At 44.3% G+C, this 25,360-nt stretch overlaps 1 protein-coding gene across 1 annotated transcript in view; it reads left to right on the top strand.

The window, feature by feature from the left end:
• Window positions 1–25,360, top strand: part of P4HA3 (prolyl 4-hydroxylase subunit alpha 3) — a 238,783-nt gene that overhangs the window by 167,802 nt on the left and 45,621 nt on the right. The window contains exons 5-7 of the mRNA XM_078658568.1: window positions 1,706–1,757; window positions 4,534–4,697; window positions 23,413–23,589. Coding sequence (XP_078514694.1) covers window positions 1,706–1,757; window positions 4,534–4,697; window positions 23,413–23,589 — 393 coding nt within the window. The remainder of the gene's footprint in view (window positions 1–1,705; window positions 1,758–4,533; window positions 4,698–23,412; window positions 23,590–25,360) is intronic.

The raw sequence follows: 25,360 nt of genomic DNA, 5'->3' as shown, positions 1-25,360 counted from the left end.
CTTTCTCATAGTCCTGCTGTCTTTCCTGGAGGATTGGGTAGGGAGCTGCAATGCCTCCCGCATTGCCCTTGGCAGGGCTGAGCAGTATAGCTGCCAAGGGGCCGCCTATAGTAGTGTTTTTCTGGCACTGCTGATGACAAGCACATGGGTTGCTCAGCATCACCCTTCAAGCATGCCAAGCACAGACGTTCACACCAGTGTCCCCAGGGCTTTAAGTGGGATGAAAAAACTGGGGGGGGTCTCTCAAAGGGGCGTGGCCTATGTAATTAAGAGCATGGATTAAAAACACCTAAGCTAAAAACCTGTACTTAGCATAGTGTGCCGGTATTTTGCTGTTTCTGTCATTGCATCCATGTACTACAGAAAGTAACATTATACCTACAATAAGCCAACACTTTGGCTTTGCCAATGGTTGTTATTTGTGTAAGATAATAAAGCAACAACTAGGGCTTCATTGAGGGCAAAAATGGAGAGCCCGATAGGGACCCGTCTCAGCACCTGCTTTTAAAAGTTGCTGGTGCTGAGCACCGGCAGGACCCGGCCCACTTAAAGCCCTGAGGGTCCCAATGCAGAGATTTACCCATAAGCCCCAAAGTCACATTTATTGACCCCTGACCTGAGCTGCAAACTTGGCAAGTGGTACCTTACCTCAGAAGTCACAGCACTCCAGGACAGATAGTACATTACTATAACATCGCTGGCAAGATTTCAGACCACTTGGGTGTTATGTTTCCATGTTTTAGGGTTGCTTAAATGTGATATGTCACTCCTTTATGAGCTACCCTTTCAGTTACACTTTATCACGTGTACAACAAAACATGTATGTCCACGTAATGAGATACACTTCAGAATTTAATTCCAGTTGTCTTACAACAGCTGCCCTGTGCTTGAAATGCGTATGCTCCTGTTGGGGGACCTGCGACCCAGTTTGCACTGAATTGTTACAATGTTTATCATCAAGACCATGTGGTGCTCACAAGACCACGTGGTGCGCTAGTCTAATCTCTGATGCATTGTTGATAGAAATGTTTGTTAATCCATCACACAGAGAAGAAAGAGAAAGAGGAGGATGATGAGGAGAAGGAATAGGAGGATGGGAATGAACATAAGATGAGCCTTAAGGTATGGCCCCATAAGATTGAGAAGGGAATGTTGATGGTGAGAAATATTGTGAGCAAAATATTTGAGGCCCAAATGGTGAGAATAACAAAGCAGAGATTTCCTATGTATAACTCTACATCTATGTATTTTGTTGATGTGTGTGTGTGTGTGTGTGTGTGTGTGTGTGTGTGCACTTGCGCACAGATGAGGAGTTAAGAATAGTAAACTATAATTCCTCTATATGAACTTACCTCTCGATATTATGTCCCTCGGTATTCTTTTCATGATATTTTGATATCACTATATTCCTATGCTCTGTAAACCTTAGTACAATCCAGCTTTAAGACGGTAAGAAAATAATTCAAGGCTCCTTTAAGGAAAAATAAAATATCTCATAAAACAGGTGCAACCTCTGAGGCATGAGGTAGAAACTAAAGGTGTATTTTAGAAGCAGAGGGATAGCTAGCAGCCTCCTAAATAGAGTATTTAGACCAAAGTGAAGGGCTGAGGACCTCTAAGTCTAAACCCCGCCGCTGCCTTGGAGACCATTAAGCATATGTAATATCTGCACTTTCCTGATATTTGATCTCCTTTTCTTTCCCAGACAGGAAATGTGTCTCATGCCTTACATCTTTCCAGGGAGTGCCTCCTTTATGGTAAGTGCTCAGAATGATTCACAACCTTACATTTCTGTATAAACACATCACTGTTTTATTTTAATACGTTTTCTTTGCATAGAGGGTGTTTTCCATCAACCCCTGTGCTGCTACAATGAACACACCAGTCTGTTTGTTTGTGGCTTCTTCAGGCTTTTCACAAAATTCTAAACCTGCCTGGCCTTAGACGATGCCTGATGTCCCAGCATCTTGATTCATAAGTGTTCTGCTAACATTTCTTACGTTTTCTCATTGTTCATGCCAGTTATCACAAGCTGTAGGAAACATATGGGGAGCGGTGTTATGTAAAAAAATGGCTTAAGCAGCTTATGATTTGGCAGCGGTGAGACCAACTCCCATCTGCAAGGGAGAAGGTAGGGGCGGGAGAAAATGCCCTGTCCAGAATAGGATAGCTCAGGGTAAGAATGATGGGAGATAAGCTGGTGCCAGTACAAGAAGATAACAGTATCAGAGAAGTACCCATAACACCGAGTAGTCTAGTAGAAGAATGAACATATGCGTGCCATCCTTACTTGATGAGTATGGACAACGTTTAGTCAAATAATTGACCTTAAACTTTTTAAAACCTCCTCTGCTTGTTAATATTTTTCACAGTCTACTTACACAGTGGATACAACAACTCTCCTGGTCCTGATGATGGCCGGTGAAATTGCAAAAGTGTCAAAACGTCGCCTACATTAATACTGCTACAAAGATATTTTACATTTTGATGCAGAATATTACTTTATGAATCATATGAACTTTAACTGCAGAGTGTCATAGGGTGTACTTATAGTCTTAGCACAGCGTGGTCGCTTTTGTACACTTGGCAAATATCTATGTCTTATGCAATATGTCTAGGTCTTAAAAAATACTTTTTTCCATAAATAGATAATTCTCTTAATTCATTTGTGTACATGGTCCTGTGTTGCTACCTTTACATTTGCCGCTGAGACTGATATATTAATTGTATCACCTAATTAGCTTAATTTACTTCCACAGTGATATCTTGATGGGCTTTGCTGTGTCATAGTTAACCACGTCCAGCTTGGCCTAGGGGCTGCTCCAGTGGTTTTTTACTATTACGATATTTTATGTGACATCACACGCAACATCTCAGATTACAGGTACACAATTTATGACGTCAGTGATAACATCACCTATGACATCATTATGTAGGACATCTGCAGCCTTTAAAGCTGCAGAACACTGTAACATCTGCAGCCTTTAAAGCAAATATTACCAAAGGAACTACCAATGTAATAGTGTACATACATTTGGTTTCATGTTCTATAAATCTTTCAAAAGTGTTCAGATTGCACCATTGTGCGTCAAAGTAGCTACTATTTAGCGGCAGTTAAAATAATAATGTCTTTATAGGGCCAAAATCTAATAAGAGTAGCTGTGTATACACTGCATACTATGCTGTAGCAGTATACTCACATCTGGGGGATTTTAGTGAAAGGGATATTGTTAATGTCTTTTGATAGAACCTTTTTCTTTTATTTATTTTTTACTGAAAATGAGCCGTTTTGTATTACTAGCTACTTTGGTTAGATGTGTTTTGTAACCCTTAATTGGAAATAAAGATAATGGTTTACTGTTCTAAAGTAATTTAAGAAATATTTGCGGCAAGGTACTAATCACAAAGTCTAGGCACTCTTAAGTAACCTTCACGTGTAATATAAAATCATGCTAAGTTTAGTACAAAAGTTGGTAGTTTTTTTCTACCAGTAGTTTTTTTACCACAAGGCTTCAAAGAAAGTCGCAGCATACAGTGCATGAAGTTTAATTTTCTTTGTTTAAGTATATTTCCTAAACTAACAGCAAACTCCTGACTTTGGGTTGTAATGGGTGAACATTTTGAAGCATATACCACTAAAAGAAAAGGTTTCCCATGTCTAACTTTAAACAACACCCACAAAACCTGCAATACAGTAGGACATGTAGTTAAATTGAAACTTCAGATACATTTATGGTTATATAACAAAATATAGCCCTGGAAATGATCGAGGTAATATGATGCCACTACATTCATTATTTTGAATGAAGGAACCCTGAAAGATAATATAGTTGACCATTTGCAAATGGTTTCTAATACATCGAATTATGACAAAACCTCCCCACAGTACCCACTCCCCCTAACCCCCTCTCAAAAAAGAAAATAAATTCTATTGGTTACTTACAAATAACATTTGAAACCAAAATACATAATGAGACACCAAGCAATTTTCTGCAGCAATTCAGAAGATGTCCAAAATCCCACATGCAAGCAACTGCATCCAGTAGAAACTATTTGTAAGTGATCAAAAGTATTTTCCACTTGGGAATGTGAATTATACCTTAATTAAACTTGCAGTAAATGTCGGTTGTATGTCAATACAACGCAGGCTGTTACCCCGCATGCCATTACAACTCAGGGATTACAACGAAAGTCGTTACAACGACTTTCGCTGGAGGGCGCTGGATAGTGGAATAGTTTAATTTTCTATTCCAACTCCAGCCCACGTTGACAGTAGAGAAGGTGTTGGATAGAAAATTAAACTATTCCCTATCCAAGAGCGCCCTCCAGCGAAAGTCGTTGTTACGACTTTCGTTGTAATCCCCGCTTTGTAATGGCAGTGCGGGGTAATCCCCGCGTTGTTATGGCTGTTCTCCGAAAAGGTCACTCATAATTTTGGAATGGTTACTGGCTAGGGAAGATGAATTCTATGTGAATGAAATTGACTGATTTATGATATTTCAGATAAAGTTTTTCTTTTCTCTTTTGCATAAGATCCAGACAACAAAAGAATAGCTCGCAATGTCTTGAAATATGAGAAGCTTCTTGCTGGGAGATCTCCAGAGGCTGAGCAGGAATTGCTGCTGCAAAGGCCGAATGTGACCCATCTAAGGACAAGAGATGCCTATGAAGGGTTGTGCCAGACCTTAGGATCCCAGGTACTGCTGCCCTCCCTTGGAGGGATTGGTTGCATTCACTCAATGAGAATGCCACTCTTTTTTTGGGAATCGATATTTAGAAAAAAATTGTAAATGTACCTGCTCCTGGTAAATATACTAATCGGTTCACATTTATGGATGTTGCTGTCGTTTTAGACTAGGTTTCAGCTCTGCAGGAGGAGACTGTAAATATAAAGGGGAAAGTGAGATGCTCTGAGCTGTGAGGTTAAATGCCCCGTTGAATGCAAAAAAGTTCTATAGAAATGACTTACTACTTTCCTTCTAATATCCACAGGGCCATACTAAGCATTTTAGTTCACCTTTCTGTCACATTTCAGTGAAATCAATCAGATGTCCTAAGAGATTTAACAGTCTAACATCTTTAATTCAACAGACCAGGCTACTATTTGTGGCATCTTACAGAGGAAAAATACATTGTACACCCCCAACACACTGTACCGGGGTATGCAGGGTCTCTCATCTGGAGTACAAGCTCAATATCCATAGTAACCTGAACAGAAGGGCACCCAGTTGGGGTATGGATGGAAAGAGCCAAAGTGTGATGTGCTAAGCACTGTACAAAAATACTCTTTAGAAAATATTAAAACCAACACTGTTAGAAATGTGATTGCACTTTATTGTATTTACTTAGCAAATTAAAATCAGCAATTTTATGCAAGCAATTGCATTCATCTTCAGCTCATCCTATCAGGAGTGGCTTTAGCAAGTTTAAAATGCAAGCTTTGGAAGGAAGTATACAAATAGAAAAACACTCTCAGTAAGTTTGCAAACGTTTTCTGGGCAAAGAGCAAAGAAGGCAATACAACTATGAAAATAATCTAGGATCAAAACTGATTAGTGCCCAAGTGTAGAATTGTGGATACTTGATGCATTTCGGAATTGTTCACAAATGTATGAAAGTAATCAAGACAAGGTCAAGGAGTCATGTATTGGGAGATTTTGCCATCACCCATCAGCACAGGACGTAACATCACTGTATCTCCCATCATCCACCTACACAGGAAGTGCCCTCACTGAATTTCCCATCATCCATCTGGACAGGAAGTGACCAACTGGTTTTCCAGCCAAAACAGTCTTTAAAAGATGCCAAGCCCACTTTAAGAGCGTTCACCTACACCCACCCACACAAATACTAACAATGCCCTCAACATCCCCTCCCAATAAACAAGCACCAAGAATGCCGGTGCCCCCATTCTACACCACACGCTAGAGCAAACCCGCATGTCAACACCCACTCGCATGCATGCTTCTCAACACAGAATCACTCCACAAACACACAACCAAAATATTAATTAATTTATTTATTTTATAGTATTTCTAAAGCCCATTAGACCTCAAGGGATCAAAGCGCTATAAACAGAGGAAGAACAGGAGCACCAGTGGCAGCCCTGAACAAGCAAACCCAAAGTCATACTCCCTAGATGAAAGCCTAATCTGTGAAAAGCCAAGTGTTGAGTTGCTTGTGAAACAGTAGGTGCGAGCTCAGGCTACTGATTGTTCAGGAAGAGAATTCCACAGCCTGGCCGCTGCCACCGTGAAAGCATGTTCCCCCCCAACTAATTTTCTTACTCCACGGGACAACTGCCTCATGGCGCCCTGCTGATCTCAGAAGTCTCCTGGGAGCATATCAATTCAGGGCATTCCTAAGAACGCTTGGTCCCTGAGAATATAGAGCTTTGTATGTCAAGCAAAGTGCTATAATGGACACCTGTTTCTTTACAGGTAGCAAAGAAGATGTTTCAAGCCTTCTGTAGTGATACACTCGTAAACGGAAGGAGATTAAATAGGCTTTAATCACAACAGGTGCTGCGCAGCAGCTCAGCTTGTACAGTTCAGCAATAATGACAGTTACATCTGAAAGGCATTCTAATTAGAACATAGGAATGTAACACATTAGAAGAGTTCCAGAAAGACTAGAACAAAACATTACATTATCCTCTCTTCTTCAATAACAAACAATCAAAAGGAAATAAAACATACAGGTCAGAAGGATAAAATGAGAGAGACATAAGCAGGGTAAAAGAATAATAAACTCAACGAAACCTAGCAGGAATGGAACGAAGACGGCCACTCCTTCGAACACCCTCCAGATGAGGAGAGCAGGAAGGAGAAGAGTCTTCTGCGCACACAGTATCTGAAGACAAAGAATTACATCCACCTGTAGTGGAACTTGCAGGTGAACTAGTAACTTTTTTGACACAATCATTGGCTTTGACAACTCTGGCCACATTCCACCAATTCTTCATGTTCACCCTCACAGCATTACCACAGACCTTATCGATGACGAGAGATTCAGAGAATTTCCCACTCCCTTTGGTGGTATGCACAGGCAACATAATACGTATTCTATCTCCAACAGAACACTGTTGAGCCACAACTTTTTTCCTAGAATCAAAGTGAAGTTTCTGTTTGGACTGAGCACTCGTAACATTATGCCTAACAATCTCATCCACATTGCTCAGGGAATTCAACTTCACCCAACGTGACATCCACCCAGGACAAACTTTAGAACAAGGTTTTCTCCCTCGCAACAATTCATACGGAGAGAACTTGGTCGAGGAATGGGGAGTGGTACGATAGAACCACAACATGGACCTGACTGCATTGGGAACGTTGCAACGTTGAGAAATAGTCCATTGAACACAGTTATTTAAGACTCTGTTCATGCGCTCCACTAGCCCGTTTGTTTGAGGGTGATAGAGGGCGCTCTTCAAATGATTGATCCCACTTTGGCACAAAAACGAATTAAACTCTTGACTAACAAACTGAACACCGTTATCGCTCACAATAGTGGAAGGGAAACCCTCCCGTAAAAAAAGATCTTTCAAAAAGTCAATGACATTCTTGGAATTGGGCTCACCAACAAAACGCACCTCCGGCCATTTGGAATAATAGTCGACAGCGACTATGGCAAATCTAGAAGAGGAAGGAAGCAAATAAAAAGGCTCAACAAAATCAATACCAATTTTCTCCCAGGGTCTGTCTGGAAAGACAATAGGTTGCAAAGGGGGAGAGCGTACCTTCAAACTCTTTTCAGCACTAGAACAAATCACACACTCCTCACCAATCACATCAATATCCTGATCCATCTGTGGCCACCAGAAGTGCTCCCTGACCCTCCTCTTAGTTAAAGTTTTTCCAAGATGTCCCTCGTGTGCTTCCTTGACAATTCTGTTCCTGAGGTCATTAGGAGGGATCAATCTATCACCACGCATTAGCAACCCTCCTTCAATAGAGAGTTCATTTGAAACCTTAACAAAAATTTGCAAAGAAATATGAATATTTTTCTCTCTCGGCCAAACCCCCTTCACATAACTCATGACTTCATTAAGAAGAATATCCTTGGATAGGTGTTCCCTCCATTCAGCTTCACTTATGGAAAACATGTCATCCATACCAACTGAAGCAACAAAACAATCTTCCTCATCGTAGTCCTCCTCACAATCATTCTCACCATCAGTAACAATAGGATTTCTCGATAAATAATCAGCTCTGGTGTTCTTGCTCCCAGGAATATATGTCACATCAAAGTCATACTGGAGTAATTTAGTTGACAGTCTGGCTATCGTTGGGGAATGTTCTTTCACTCTAACACCAGAAAGAATAGAAACTAAAGGACTGTGATCGGTTCTTAACTGGAAATGCTTACCCCAGATGTAGGTATTAAACTTCCTTATTGCCCACCAGCATGCTAAAAGTTCTTTCTCAATCACAGCAAAATTGGATTCTGAACCACGAAGAACCCTAGAAGCATAGCCCAAAGTTTGTTCAACTCCATCTACTTCCTGAGTTAGGACGGCACCCAAACCTAACCCACTAGCATCCACCGTAATGGTACACAAGGCATTGGGATTAAAAGGCTTCAACACTTTAGAACTCACTAACTGTTGTTTAATCCAGGAAAAGACCCCCTCACAATGAACATCCCACACAAAAGGAACATCTCTTTTTAGCATGTTCGTCAAAGGCTGCACCTTAGTAGCATAGTCTGGTATAAACCGAGAATAAAATTCACACAAACCAATAAATGATTTCAACCCACTCTTATCCTTAGGTGGTGAACTATCTACTATGGCTTTCACTAACCCTGGTCTTGGCTCCACACCATTCTCTGACAACACATGACCAAGGTATTCTACCTTACGTGCCCTGAACACACACTTTTCTTTCTTCAAAACAACACCAGCATTGGATAACGCCTCTAGCACACTACTCAGGATCTTATCATGGATTTCACAGGTGTTCCCGTGAATCAAAACATCGTCCTGGAAGACAACCACGCCCTCGATGTTTTTTAATATATTTGACATGATCCTTTGAAAAACTGCTGCCGCAGAGGCCAATCCAAACGGCATGCGACAATATTGAAAAGAACCCACAGGGGACACAAAAGCAGTGAAATGCCGGGATGCAGGATCTAAAACGACCTGGTGGTATGCAGATGCTAAATCCAGCTTGCTAAACCATTTAGACCCATTTATGAGTGATAACATGTCAGGAATTTTTGGGAGGGGAAAAGAATCTATCCAAATGCTCTTGTTCAGACTGCGTAAATCAACACAGATGTGAAGTTCTCCATTCTTCTTCTTGGCGACAACCAGTGGAGAGAGCCAAAGGGAAGACTCAATGGTTTCTATTATCCCTTTTTTACAAAGGCCATTCAATTCTGCTTCCAGTTGTTCTCTTACACTGAATGGGACATTCCTCAACCTATGTTTAACAGGGATGACATTGTCTTTAACTCTAATGGTGTGTTTGAACCCCTTCACCTCCCCTAATCTGTTGCTAAAAACCATGGGAAATTTCTCATCTAACTTGCTAACAAAATCATCTGCTTGTACGACAGAGATTGGGTCCTTAGTGCCAGGACGGAGAACCATTTTAAACAAACCCTAATGAAACCATCCGAGAATGTTTAATCCTTTGATAGAAACACAAATTTTACCAAAGATCTTCCGCCCTCTAAATTCAAGAAAATCCTCAAAATAACCCTTGAGTTCTATCCTCCTCCCTTCATAATTGACTGGGGATCTGTCAGGAGGAAAAAGTTTACGGTCACGCCACACCTCCTCAAACAGCTCTTGGGTCAGCATGGTTATCCTCGCTCCTGAGTCTACCAACAAACAGACAACCTTATCACCAATGCCAATGTCAGTGTAGGGGTCAACACATTCAACTTCGGAATCAGCTTCACTAACCCCCACAATCGCAACCATATCTCTTAGATCATCTTGAATGCTAGAAGTATCATCTTGAATGTAATCAGAAACATTAGCAACAGAAGGTGAATTGCTCGAATTACTCCACTGTTTGTTAGAATGTGCTTGAGGAACAGTGCGCTTAATATTCTGACACACTTTAGCAAAGTGACCTAATCTTCCACACAGCCTGCACGTGACATTCCTAGCTGGGCAAGGACGTCCGGATTTAAAATGAGGAAAATTACCGCATTTAAAACAAATATTGCTTTGTTTGAAAAACTTATTGTCAGTACGCCCCCCAGGATTTGCTTTAGAGTCTTGCACTTTCACAACATTGACAGTATCTTCCTTAGAAATAGAAGGAGAACATTTTGCATCAAGTTCTTTAACAGACATCTTTGAAAATTCAATGCTTTTAGCCACACGTACAGTTTCTTCAAGTGATGGATTACCTAAAGAAAGTAATTTTTGTTGGATACCTTTGTCTGAACACTTATAGATGTATTGATCTCTGATCATCTGATCTCTAAAATTTTCAAACTCACACTCTGCACTGAGTATTCTCAACGCAGAAATAAAGTCTTCAACCTTTTCCCCTTGTCTCTGTTCACGTTTATAAAATTTGTGTCTAACTACAACCAAACTAGGTTGAATGTCAAAACGCAATTCTAGTAACTTAACAGTTTCAGTATACTCATCTAGGTCCTCTTCCTCAGGAGGACGTACCAAAGGAGGTAAATGTTTGAAGATAGAACGACCTTCGAAACCGAGACTATTTAATAAAAGGTATTTTTTTCTCTCAGCCCTATACCTAGAAGCTCCTATAGCTCCCAGATAAGTGGTAAATGCATCAAACCACTTTTTCCAGGTAATAGGTGGTTCACCTGGGAGGTCGAGGAAAGGGGGTGGTGGTGAAACAGCTTGTAAGCTCATAATACCAAAATAACTTAATAAGTAAAAAGCAACAGTAATACAGTTACTATAGTTGTCTAACTTCAACTCAAACAGTGCTGACTCAAACGAAATAAAGTTAGTACAAGCTTTCTTTTCAGGTTTAAATAGTGCAACGCTAAGATTTGTACTAGATGTTTAACGTTTATAACGCGTAGCAAAAGTAACAACGAAAATAATTGTACTTTAAGTTTCCAGGTGTGCGTATCACCGCAAAAGTAGAATCGAAAGATACGCTCTTAAAAACAGCAACACACTCAGCTTCTCTAGCGTGATGAAGAGTTTCCAGGTGTGCGTATCACCGCAAAAGTGGAATCGAAGGATACGCTCTTAAAAACAACAACACACTCGGCTTCTGTAGCGTGATGAAGAGAGTTTTGTTTAGCGCGATGATAAGCTCTTGGTATTAGTCAAAATGGATGACACGCAACGTCGCGTTCCAGCAGGAATAATGCGTTCCAGAAATCTTAAAATGGCAACCATGCACCAACGCTGCGTTTCAATCAGGCACGTTGCGTTCCAAACACGTTGCGTCCCACGTTGCGTTCCAAACACGCTGCGCTCCACATTGCGTTTCAGACCCAAGATGGCCCACTCAAACTGCTTACGTAAGCTGTGCGTCACAACAACTGGCACTGGGTATCAAAAACGATAGCTGCTGCCGTAGTTTCTAAACAAAAGTACCTTAAATATCCAACGCCGCAATCCGGGATGTCTCAACAAGACTGGGGAAGCGATTGGAGTAAATGCGAGGTACCTCTCTTGTTCTTTTTTTCCGTGCGGTCAAATTTACTGTTATTCGTCCGCCTCAACAATTTGTAGATATGTCAGATTGACATCTGCGTGGGTAGCATGCACCTGAAGATTGTCGCCACGTTTTTCTGTAGTGATACGCTCGTAAACGGAAGGAGATTAAATAGGCTTTAATCACAACAGGTGCTGCGCAGCAGCTCAGCTTGTACAGTTCAGCAATAATGACAGTTACATCTGAAAGGCATTCTAATTAGAACATAGGAATGGAACACATTAGAAGAGTTCCAGAAAGACTAGAACAAAACATTACACCTTCCCTTACCGATACGTGTTTGGGTACACCTAAGACGAGGCGTGAGGCCGCATTTTGCATAATTTGAAGCTTATTTAATGAAACTTATTAAATGAAAATTGGTTGATATTTAAATACTCGGTGTTGCAGTAGTCAAAACGGGAGATGATGAGACCAATGACAACTGAAACCAAAAGTTCTTCCGAGAGAAAAGGCAATATTTTTTGCAAAATTCTAATCATTCAAAAACAGTAACTTACCATTTTGTTAACCTGGGTGTCAAAAGTTAAGGTGTTATCAAACATAACACCCGGGTTTTTAGCTGCCGCTACTGGAATAGTTGGAGTACCACAAGTGTCTAGCCACTAACGCTCTGTCCAACTAGAGCTGTCAACTCCAAAAACCACTATCTCGGTTTTCTAAATATGAGACCTAGCTCAACCCCTCGCCGGCTCCTGACATCGCAACGGTAATCCCAGTGGGCTACAAGATGGCATGACAGGATCGCCTTCACAAGCCAGGAGGAGAACTCGCTATCATCTACAAGGAATCCATCAAATGCACAATGTTCACAGAGAACGTCACCCCATTCATGGAACATCTCAACTTCAAGTTGCAAATCTCTGAAAACTTCACCCTGAACGGAGCCCTTGCCTACTGATCACCCAGACCACGAGCCACCTTTACCAACCTCATCTCCAACTTCTTTGCGCCGCTCACCATCGACTCCAGAGTCTACATTCTCCTTGGTGACCTCAACTTTCACCCAAAAGACCAAAACGACCCCTGCTCCACAGAACTCATTGAAAGCTTGAGCAACATCGAACTCACCCAGCTCATCCCAGAACCAACACACACAGCATACTGGACACCATCTTCACCACAAGCGGCAGCATCAAATACAACTTCACCACACCATTCACATGGACCAACTACTCCATCATCCACTTCCAAATCAACACACCTCAAGTCAGCACCCTGCCAGGGACAGCATTCCAAACCGCAGCTAAGACAAAATCACAGAAGCAGACCGGCTCATCGCCCTCAGCATGGATCAACCAGGCCCTACAGACAACTTCAACAAGGACATCAACAACTTCAACAGTTGGATCAAGCACTGCGCGGGCTCCCTCACGCCCATCAAACCCAAAAAGCATAGTAGAACAAAGAAGCAGGGCAGCTGATACACAGGAGACGTTCAAGGCATCCAAACAACACTGTAAACAGGTAGAAAATAAATAGTGACACCACAGACAGAGCTACCTACAAGGCTGCACTCAGATGCTATCACCAGCAAATAAGAGACACCAAGTAAAAAGCATTAGTGGAATGCTTCGAAGGAAGCCGCAAAGAGATTTTCTCGGCTGCTAAGGATTTCACCTCGCCTTAACCACAATCAACAATATCGCTGCCTCCCAAAAACTCTGTGGCAACCTATCCAACTTTTTCCACAGCAGCATCATATACCAACCCAATCCTAGAGAATTGATTGCTAATCTCCCTACTACCAACTAAGATGGCCACCCAACCTAATCGACAGCCCTAGCCAGAAATGACACAGCGGCAATCATGCAGACCATACACTCAGGGGTACAATGGACCCATGTCCACACTACATCCACAACCTGGGAACATCACCAATCAGCACTACCCTGACCTACATCATCAATACCTCCATCACGCCCACCACTTTTCCGGATGAAGGGAAACTTGCAGAAATCAGCACCATCCTCAAGAAGCCCACGGCCAACCCAAATTAGCTGAACAACTTCTGACCCATATGCCTGCTCTCCTATCCAGCCAAAGTGATTGAGAAGGCCATCAACAAGCACCTCAAAGCCCACCTCAAACTTCACCAGCTTCTAGACAATGCTCAACTAGGATTTGTTTTTAAACACAGCACTGAAACAGCACTCACTGCCACTGACAACATTCAAATCATCCTGGAATGAGGAGAAACAGTGGCCCTGAGCCTGCTCGACCTCTCCGCGGCCTTTGACACTGTCTCCCATAGCATCCTCATCAGAAGACTTCACAAGATTGTCGTACAAGGATCTGTTCTCAAATGGGTCTGTTCCTTCCCAAAGGGTCAGGCTATCACACTTCACATCAGAGACCAAGAGATTCATATGTGGAGTCCCACACGGATCATGCCTCAGCCCCAACCTTTCTAACATGTACATGACACCGCTCGCCAACATTATCCAATCGCAAGACATCACCATCATCTCCTACGCCGATGACACCTAACTCATCCTCTCCCTGATGGACAAGACAACCACCACCAGGACCAACTTCATCAACTGCATAACCCTGGTAGCAGACTGGATGAGAACCAACTGCCTGCAGCTTAACTATGACAAGACAGAAGTACTGGTCTTTGGCAACAAGATCTCCCCATGGGAAACCACCTGGCGGCAGTCGGAGCTAAGACCAACACCCCCAGCCACAGACCATGCACGAAATCCAGGGATCGTCCGAGATGACAGCTCAATGGCTCAAGTCAATGCAGTGTGCATCTCCTGCTTCAACATCCTACAAAAGATCTTCGAATGGTTGCCTCAGAACATCAGAAGGACCATCACGCAAGCACTCCTCACCAGCAGGCTGGACTACAGCAACACTATTTTATTTATTTATTTATTTAACGATTTGTAGAGCGCCTGGTGACCCGGAGGCATCCCCGCGCTATAAGAACTTGCGTTGGCCAGAAGAGAAAAATGGTCCTATTTGGAAAAGAGAAGGGTTTTAAGCTGTTTGCGGAAGCGTAAGTAGCAGGGTTCCAGCCGCAGACAGCGGGGGAGCGAGTTCCAGCCTGAGGATGCTTTTACTGAAAAGCGTCGACCTCCAGTGCGAACCCTCCTGAATTTGGGGACATTAGCCAGACGCTCATTGTCCGAGCGCAGGGATCTCGATGCTTTATACGGGGTGACCATGTCTCTCAGGATGGAAGGGCCTTGACCGTTGAGGAGTTTATGGGCGGTGCACATTGCCTTAAACTCTATCCTCTCTCGCACTGGAAGCCAGTGGAGAGCCTTAAGCGCTGGTCTGGCAGAGGCTCTAGAGGGGAGACTCATCAGCATCCGGGCAGCCGCATTTTGGGTACGTTGTAGCTTGGCCAGGGTAGTTTCGGGGGCTCCTAAGTAGACGGCATTACTGTAGTCCAATCGTGCGAGGATCAGACCTTGAACCAGGAGTTTCCTAGATGGAGGAGGGAGCAGCGGGAGGATCTTGCGGACTGATCGCATGAGTCCGAAGCAAGTTCCTGCTGTTTTGGTTGCCTGGGTTTTCATGGACAGGTCTGGTTCGAGCCAGACCCCCAGACTCTGGATTTCCTTCTTCGGGGCGGGCACCTCACCCAAAGCAACGGGCCAGACAGATGGAGGAATTGCTGACCATTTCTTGCCCATCAGCATGACTTCAGTTTTAGACCCGTTGAGTTTGAGTGAGGACTCGCACATCCAGAGGTGGATTTCCTGGAGGCAGAACGACAGATTGTCTGGGCAGTGGTCGAGATGTGAGAGCGAGACGACCAGTTGCGTGTCGTCCGCATAGCTCACAATCTTGATGCCGAAGGGGGCAACTATGTCCTCTAAAGGGGCCATATAAGCGTTAAACAAGGTGGGACTTAGTGAGGAACCCTGGGGCACCCCGCTAGTCAGAGGCAGGGAATCAGAGCGGGAGTTGCCATCCCAGACCTGGAACGAACGGCCCGACAGAAATGACTCTATCCAGGCCAACGCGGTGCCCCCGAGTCCCGCCCTGGCCAGCCGGTGGAGCAGCACACGGTGGTTCACCGTGTCAAAGGCTGCACTAAGGTCCAGGAGGATCACTACCACTGACCCCCCTGAATCTAAAATGCACCTTGCCTCCTCGATGACTGCGAGGAGAGCAGTGTCCGTGCCATGGCCAGGACGGAACCCAGTTTGGGACCGACGCAGCAGGTTGTTGGATTCCAGGAACTGGGACAGCTGAACGTTGACCAGTTTTTCGGCCATTTTGCTGATGCCCGGGAGGAGCGAGATCGGCCTGTAGTTTACCAGATCGGAGGGGTCCAATTGTTTTTTTAGAAGGGCTTTAACTACCGCCCCCTTCCAGCTAGGAGGGACGGAGCCTTTGGACAGCGAGGTGTTGATCAGCTCCATGATAGGGGACACGATCCCAGGGGCGACTGCTTTCAGGAATCTCATGGGAGCGGGGTCACAAGGGGAGCCGCTTTTCATCTTGGCCAGAGTCTTTCCCACCTCGTCCAGAGAAACCACCCTAAAGGCGGTCAGCTGTGGATGAGAGGTGTCTCCTGGGTGGGTGTCAGGCGCATCGTTGTCCCTGTAGTTTAGCTGGCTAGGCTGTGGGAGTGAGGCTAGGATGTGGGAGATTTTGGAGTCGAAGTAGTTTGCAAGTTCATTGCTTCTGCCCGGAAGGGACTGGTTAGGTGAGGGGGGTTGTGGTATTTTCAGGAGCTCTTTGACAATGAGATAGGACTCTCTCGCCGAATTGGAGGATTTTTTTATCCTCTCGTCGTAGTAAGAAGCTTTAGTAAGTTTCAGCGCAGATTTCTATGCTCTCACCGACCTTCGGTAGGCGTCCTTAGTGGAGTGGAGCCAATCCTTTCTCCACAGTCGCTCCGCTTTTTTACATTCCTTGCGGAGGATTCTGAGTTCTGGGCTGAACCATGGGGCTGACCCTGTCTTTCCGTTTTTATCTTTGCGGGTTTTTATAGGGAGGATAGAATCAAGAGAGTTGGAAATCCACTTCCTGAAATTGCTGTCTGCTATGACAGGATCCTCTGAGGGAGCAGGGGTCGTAGATTCCAGGGCTCTGGCCCAGTCCTCTGTAGAGAGTCTGGACCATGCCCTGTCCCGAGTATAGGTGACGGGTTTATGGGCTTCCTGAATTCTCCTGGCCAGAAGAGAGGGACCAAAAAGTGGTCCGTCCAGGGGAGGGGGTAAGAAGCTTTGGCATGGAGGGTGTAAACATTAGTAAACACTGGGTCTAGCAGGTGGCCCTTGATGTGGGTGGCTCCGGAGTTGGCCAGTTGGAGACCATAGGCAGCCAGGTCTAGAATCAGGTCGGCAGCCCCTGTGTCTAGGGGGTCATCAAAATGGATGTTAAGGTCCCCTAGCAGAGTGAAGTTAGGTGCTGAATGGGCCAGTGCTGATATCGATTCTAGTAGGGCGCTAGCGAAGGGGCCAAAATGGCCGGGGGGGCGATACACTAGGAGGCCTGCCAGAGAGGTTGTCGGGGCCAGCTGGATGGTAAAATGGCAGCTCTCTGAGTCCGTGATGTGGGCATCGCTGATTCTGCAAGAGAAGTGATCCCTGTGCAGAATGGCTAGTCCGCCTCCTCTGCCAGAGGGACGTAATTGGGACTGGATGAGGAAACCCGGGGGCAGGGCTAAGACCACATCCGAATCCGAGTGTGTAGTGAGCCATGTTTCCGTGAGGAACAGGATGTCCAGGTCGTGGTCCACAAGCAGGTGATTGATAAGCAGGGCGTGCATGGGGAGCGACCTGCAGTTCAGTTCTGCTAGTTTTAGGCCAGAGTGTAAGGTCGGTGCATGGGTAAGTTGTAAATGGACTGGATGACAAAGTGCACAATTAGTAAAGAGTCCATCCAAGTCATGAACATAATTACACAATGTGTTATTAGTGGGTCTAAGACTTAGGAGGGCCCGACGCGAATAACTCACCCTCTTGGATGCTGAACCCGGCATGGGGTCTGGCCCTGAGCCCGTTCGAGCGCGGACGGGCGCAGACGGGCTTGCCTTAGGCGCACCCGCTGCGCCCGCCCGCTGCGCGGACGGGAAGTGCGTCCTCTAATATCCAGTCTGGAGGAGGGTGGGAGGCGTCCAGGAGCTGTAACGCTACCCTGCCTCCCCCCAAGATGGCGACCTCGCCCTCAGCAACTGGTGTCAGCCCTGCACTGAAATGGCTGCACCGAAAATGAGACCCCCGCTGCCCGAGCCCAGGAACGATGCACTCTCGTCCACGGAGTTGGCCGGGTGGGTGAGTATCAGGAAGTTAAAACAGCAAACAATTAAAATATTTACAATTCTTAAAATGAAAATCACGCTATTTCCAGCAATGTTAGCGAGAGTGGAGGGATAGAAACAACGCCCCCGGCTTCCGCCTCAGGGGAAAGTAACTAGCAAGTAATCTGCTAGGCTACCGGAAAGAGGTGCCTTAAGTAGCCTGGGAGGGCGGGAGGCGTCCAGGAGCTGTAACGCTACCCTGCCTCCCCCCAAGATGGCGACCTCGCCCTCAGCAACCGGTGTCAGCCCTGCACTGAAATGGCTGCACTATCTACACCGGAATCTCCAAACAACTCCTACACTGGCTCCAGACAATTTAGGAAACAACTGCAAGACTCATACGCTACCACCCACGCTTCACCCACATCACACCGCACCTCAAGAAGCTTCACTTGTTCCCCAATCACAGTCAATTCAAACTTCTCAGGCACACAAACAAAGCCCTACACAACAGAGGACTAGAATATCTGAACAGCTGCATACACTTTCACCAACCCACCAGAGAGCTATGCTCTGTCTCACTCGCACTCGTACACATTACCCACATCTGCAAAAGCAAAACTGGAGGTCGCTCATTCTACTAAGGTCACCCCCAGGACATGGAACGACCTCTCTCGACACTTCATAGCCTCCTTCTCACTTATTGAGTTCTGCAAGAAGCTGAAGACTTGGCTATTCGTATAAGCACCTTGGGGACCTCACATCTACACACCTGCTCAAGCTCATGGATACCCTCTTGAGTGATTAGTGCCCTATACAAAATACAATGCATAACATGTAAGTTGCAATTTATTCCTATTTTAAAAAGTATAGACTAGCTTTAAAACTAGTTGAGATACTTTCATATTTATTGTTGTGGCCTATTGACAAAATGACTGGAAATGAAAGAGAAAGAACTTACATTTCCAGTTTCAATGTCGTGAGACAATGTTGGGCTAAGGCAGTAGGAGTTTCATGAGTGTAAGGAGAATTCAATATACTTTGAACCTTGAGCATATCATGATATCACCTCACCTTGTCACAGTGGAATATACAAGCAGCCTTCTCTCACATTCGGTTAATGCTAAGTGACTTACTTGCATTTGTTCTGTTGTTCAGTCTATGAGTAGGTTTCCTCTGATAAACCATCAGCCAACTGTATGTGTGGTCTTTTTTATGGCAAAAAATATGAGATGCAAACCCACAGATTGGTAGCACAATGGATTCGTAACAAATGCTACCTACGCCCACCATGAAAAATTATCGCTTAAACCCATTGTATACTTAATATTGTTATTGCTACGTCTCTACAACTTCAATAACCATATTTCATACCTACGTGAGCCTTAGATCACCTACTGGCACTTTACTCTGGAGTCAAGTTGTTTCTCCTACATGCTAAATACCACATGTGCATGTTCAACATTCAACATACGTCCATCCATTAATAGTCTCCATAAATCAAACTGAACCCATCTCATCATCATCTCCATACCCAGATGCTCCTCATAATCCACCTCCACTATTTTGTTTCTCAAATTGACCAGGATGATAAACACCAGTATCAGAAGGCACATACAACCTGTTCCATCATGTTGGTATATTCACAGTTGCCTGCTGTTTCCTCACGCAACCCTTGGGATCACCAGCAACAGCCGCCATAGCACAATCATTCCCCTCTGCAACCACACACTTCGTCATCAGAATCCCCATACCTTTCACCCACCAACAGCCTTGAAAGAGAGTCCACTCTTACATTTGTCCCAAGGAAAATATACTATGCCCTGAAGTTAAATTCCCATAACTTTGTCTATAATCTCTCTAGCCTTGTAATGAATGAATGACTACACATTTGTATAACGCATGGCTACCCGGAGGCATCCCAGCACTTTAAGACCCATTCATTCCCGATGGCTCAGAGGAACAGGAAAGTTTTTAGCATCTTCCTAAACCTAAGATGGTTCTCTTCCAAACGGATGGTGTCTGGGAGGTTGTTCCAGAGTTTTGCGGCCTGTAGGGAGAAGCACCTGCCACCCATGCGTATTCTCTTTATCTTTGGAATCGCCAGTAGATTCTTATTACTGGATTTTAGGGTCCGGCCTGATTGATAGAGGTGGAACAAAGGTTGGATTAAAGCTGGTCCAACCTTAGCCAAGGCTTTATGAACAATGGTCACGGCCTTGAACTCAATTCTTTGTTGCACTGGGAGCCAATGAAGTTGCCGCAGTGCTGGTTTGGCTGAGGTCCTTCGCGGAATGTCCAGTAACATCCTGGCCGCGCAATTTTGTACAGTCTGTAGGACCTTGATTGTCCCCTGTGGGGCCCCTAAGTAAACTGCGTTTGAGTAGTCCAGGCGAGATAGAATCAGGGCCTGTACTAAAATCCGCCTCGCCTCAAAAGGAAGGAGCCCAATGATTTTCCTAAGTGATCTAATCAGGGCATAGCATGTAGCTGCTACCTTCCGGGCTTGCACCCTGAAGTTAAGAGCGGGGTCCAGCCAGACTCCAAGACTCTTGATTTGCCCTTTTGGGGGAGGAGGCTGGCCAAGACTGCCCGGCCACCATCCCTCCACCGAAGAGGGTGCGTTATGTCCCAGCATCATGACCTCCGTTTTTGCTCCATTGAGTTTCAGGAAGGACACATCCATCCACTCACGGACTCTGCTGAGGCAGGAGGAAAGATTGTCATAAGTCGAATCCTGCCCAGACAGGGTGATGACTAGCTGAGTGTCATCAGCATAGGTCACCAGTTGCACCCTCCAGGGAAGCACCACCTCAGCCAATAGCCTCATATAGATGTTAAATAAGGTCGGGCTGAGGGATGAACCCTGGGGAACGCCACACTGTAGATGCATCTGGGGGATGAAACATCATCCTCAAATACGGCGAAGGTGCGATCAGAGAGGAAGGAGTGGAGCCACCTCAGTGCGGTCCCGGTAATGCCCAAATCACTCAGCCTTTGGATTAAGATGGAGTGATTAACCGTATCAAAGGCCGCACTGAGGTCTAAAAGCAATATGGCTGCGCAGCATCCTCTGTCCACAATCTTCCTAGTTTCCTCCATTACTGCAATAAGGGCAGTTTCCGTTCCCTGCTTGCACCTGAACCCAGTCTGGGTAGGATGTAGGGAGTTATTATTTTCAAGGAATGTGGCTAACAAGGAGTTTCCATATTTTTCGGCTAGCTTACTGATGGTGGGCAACAGGGAGATGAGGCGATAATTTGCCCAATCCTCTGAGTTCAGATTGGGTTTTTTCAGTAGCGCCTTTACTCTTGCATGTTTCCACAGAGGTGGAACTAGTCCAGCTGCCAATGACGTATTAATTACCTCCTGGATCACCGGAGACACAGTGTCTGATACAAGGTTAAGAATGGTTGGTGGCGCAACATCCGCCGGAGAGCCAGATTTCAGGTTCCCCAAAAGAGACTGAACCTTGAGGCAATCGAGCGGAATAAATTCCTCAAGCAAGATCAATTCTCGAGGCGGAGGGAGAAGGGGCCCTATAGAAGTCTCCTGAAATAAAGAGTAAATATTTTCTACTTTTAAGGCAAAGAAGTTTGCTAACTCCCTACAGCGAGTATGGGCAAGAAGGGGATCATTGACGGGAGTTGGAGGAGTAACTAAGGCTTTAAAGATCTTAAAGATTTCTCTAGAGGAGCTTGCAGCTGAGGTAATTTTATCCTGATAATAAAGGGACTGAGTAGCTTTAATAGCATGCTTATAGTTACGTAACGATGTTCTGTAACTATCTTTGCTAACTTCAGAGAAGTCTTTCCTCCACCTCCTCTCCTTCTGCTTGCATACCTGTTTGAGTGCTTTGAGTTCGGGGGTATACCAAGCCCTCTATATTTTGTGTTTGTTGCCTTTTCTTTAAGTATGTACGCGACTCAAGAATTAATTAACCAATTATGCCTCAATAGCAGAACAGGCAACCAAAAGAAAGCATTTTCATCACATTAGTAATGTTTGTTTGCTGTAGGCAACAATATCTTCACCTCATTCTAAACACTTCAGGTTGATTTTGAAGGGTTTCCCCTAGCTGGGGCTCTCTACAAACTGTTGGTACCTTCATGTATGGAACAAGTGCCAGCCAAGTTGTGGCTGGTGGCCTTTCCACTGAGTGCTGAGCTCATTGGTCCCCCGGTTACTAACATCGCCAGCACTTCCTGTGTCCCTAAAATCCAGTTCAAAACCTTAAATTGAAAATGTGAATCTCTTTAACTGGGGTAGTGCAGTCCCTTGTGCATCATGATATCTCGCCCAGTCCTCAGCAGGTCAGACCACAATGTTTGAATTTTAGGACCAAAAATAACAGAATAGAGGTTTGGTTCTGTGGAATTTCTTGTGATGTTAGGAATCTATCCTTTGCTAGCATGTGGTTATCACAGCCAGCTTTTTTGTTACTTTTAGGAATGCTTGCCCGAGTAAATGCATGAGTTTAATTATGGTTTATATATTTTATTAGTAATGTTTGTAAAATGTGTTTATTCAAGCAGGTGAATGATTCAGAGCAGAGGTAGGACTCATTGAGAATTGGGGGGATGTTTACTAAGTTACAACTCATCCAAAGTGCGGCTGCCTAGCCGAACAAACCTGGACCACTTTAAATTAACTCCCCAGGCTGCCTGCCAGGAAGAGGTTACATTCAAAGCAGAGTATCAGAAAGAGCCAGGGCCGGACTGGCCATTCTGTCATACTGGCATTTCCCTGGAGGGTTGCAGCCTAGGATGGGCGTTGATTTATTTCACAGCTGGGCGGTCTGCTGTGACAAACCTGAAGGCCCAAATGATCCTATTATAACCAGAGGCTCCTGCTGTGTGGGACTGGTTTCAACTATTCTTGCCTGGGCTGTGTTTGATTTCAGTTTGGGCCCTGGAGGGGTTGTCAGCAGGGCTCACAGGGTTATCCATAGATTGCAGCCACTCCAGAAGGAATGAACAAGGGTCTCTGTGTACTACAGCAGCTGCAGTTTTAGTTCATTTCAAAGGTAACCCCCACATCGTGCAACAAAAAGTTTATTCTAGAAAGTTGTGACCCCGTTACATTGAGTCTTCTGTTAGGCTACTGTTACCATTATGATTTTGCTGAAAATACACCAATTCTGGAAACATTTTAAAACACTGATTCAGGCTTGGTGAAGTGACAAATTGTTTCCTACTTTGTTTCTTCCTTTAGCCTCCTAGATCTGGCTTTAATAAATAGACACTTAGTAGTTGTATCTGCTTAGTTTCCAGTAGACATTATAAATGTGTGACATCTTTAGCCAGTTGTACTTCGTTTTCTCTCCAACACCAAACAGCATTCTGGACCTTGTAGTTTCACCTTCAAGATTGTAAGTATAGGTTTAAAAATCCCATAAGGCAATGTGGCACACTTAGCATGAGGCAATGAGGCGGGCATACCAAACGATTGCACTTCATTTGACATCATAATTTATCTTTCATCTTTCTGGATGCTAAAATTGCTTGTTTGCTTTATTGTTTTCAGCCAAGACACCTTCAAAACGCAGGCCTGTGGTGTTCACTAGAGACAAACAACAGCCCTTACCTGATGCTTCAGCCAGTGAAAAAGGAGATTGTCAGCCTGCAGCCATATGTGGCTCTGTACCATGACTTCATCACCAACCAGGAAGCTGTGACGATTAAAGGCATTGCTGCTCCATGGGTAAGTTATGTATCTATTCTGTTCTCCAGATTGACAGACCATTCAGGGGCACTGGAGAGGCCAATACTCCTGGCGGAGATTCATGTTGACGAGTTGCAAATACGTTCTATTAAGTTCATTTGCAACATACAGATTTTTAGAATTTCAGACTGTAAACGCATAGTACAAAAAAATTATTTGGTGTGAAGTTGGAAAGTTTTTTCCTCCAAACGTTGTAGAGTTACATTTAAAAATTCTGCAAGCTTTGTGAAGTTCATAAAAGGTCACAATGTTTATACAAAAATATTTTCCGGAGAAATATTTTGCAAAAGTAGGTAATACTCTGTACCACTTAGGAGTGTTCTTTAACTCGTTTACATTTCGGGTGATAATGAGTAAAGTAGACATGTAACAGACTAACCACAGCTAATAATATCTTTCTGGTAAAAAGAAACACATTGCATGTAGCCTTAAACAGGTGCTGGGGGTGTGGGGTGCTGATCAATAAGAATTAAAGTAAAAATCATGAATGATAGTGACAAAAATATAAGGGAAACAATCCCCCAAAATATCTTTCTCTAGATACAAAAAGCAACAAATGATCTGAAAATCCCAGTTGCAAAACAGGAGAAAAGAGAAAAAAGCTCTGAGGGCCAGATGTACGACCTGTTTTTGCATGCGTAAATGGGTTTGCGACCCGTTTGCACATGCAAAAACCTAAAGGGCCACAAACCCTATTTAGCGAGTCGCAATTTATTTGCGACTGGCTAAATAGGATTTGTGACTCGTAATTTGGAAGGGGCGTTCCATGGGCATCCCTTCCTAACTGCGAGTTGCTACCCTATGTAACAATGTTCTGCAACCGCAATTGCAATCACAAAACACTTGCAATTTACCTCTCTCTTCAAGAGGGTGGTAATGCACTCACAAATGGAAAGGGATCCCCAGGGGACCCCATACCCTTTGCAAATGTAGGGGAAAATATTTTTTAGGGACAGGCAGTGGGCCCAGGGACCACTACCTGCCCTTAAAAAATAAAATGAAAACGTTTCATTTTTTTTTAAACTGCTTTATTTAAAAGCAGTCCCAGACATTGAGGTCTGCTGAGCCCAACAGGCCACCATACCTGGGAGGGCCAGTCATTCTCAATGGGGTTGCAAATTGCGAGTGCCTCATGAATATTGATGAAGCATGCAATTTTTTACCCCATTGAGAATCGCAAACAGTGTCTCTGACACTGTTGACCATCATTTTGCGGCTCGCAAATTGCGACTCGCAATTAAGCACAATTTGCACCTCGCAAAATAACATGGACGTACATCTGGCCATGAATTTCTAAAAAGGGAAAAGGTGGTAGTGAAACATCTAGCGAGTGGATGGATGGTCGGGGGTCCAATATAAACTAAAATATTGGATAAAGACAAGAAATATTAGGAACAAGAGAATATAAAAAGATTTTTTTTTTTTTTTTTTCAATTTATATAGCGCATTATCACCCCAGGGTCTCTAAGCGCTTGTACAAAAAGAAGCCAACTCTACAAAAAACAGGTAGCTAAATTACAACACTCCCCATGCTTCCCGAAAAAGTATGGTTTTTAACATTCGGCGGAATAGCAGTAAATTTGGCTCCTTACGGAGGTTGATTGGTAATTTATTCCATGCTGCAGGAAGCATAGTGGAGAAAGCATGCCCGCCCAGAGTGGACAGGCGGAAACGTGGATTAACCAAGAGAGTGGCTTCAGAGGACCGCAGCACCCTACCAGGGATATAGCAGATAGTCTGGGTTTAATGT

This window comes from Lissotriton helveticus, chromosome 8 (genome assembly GCF_964261635.1).
Source record: "Lissotriton helveticus chromosome 8, aLisHel1.1, whole genome shotgun sequence".
NCBI lineage: Eukaryota > Metazoa > Chordata > Amphibia > Caudata > Salamandridae > Lissotriton > Lissotriton helveticus.
This window is presented reverse-complemented; position numbering and strand designations above follow the sequence as displayed.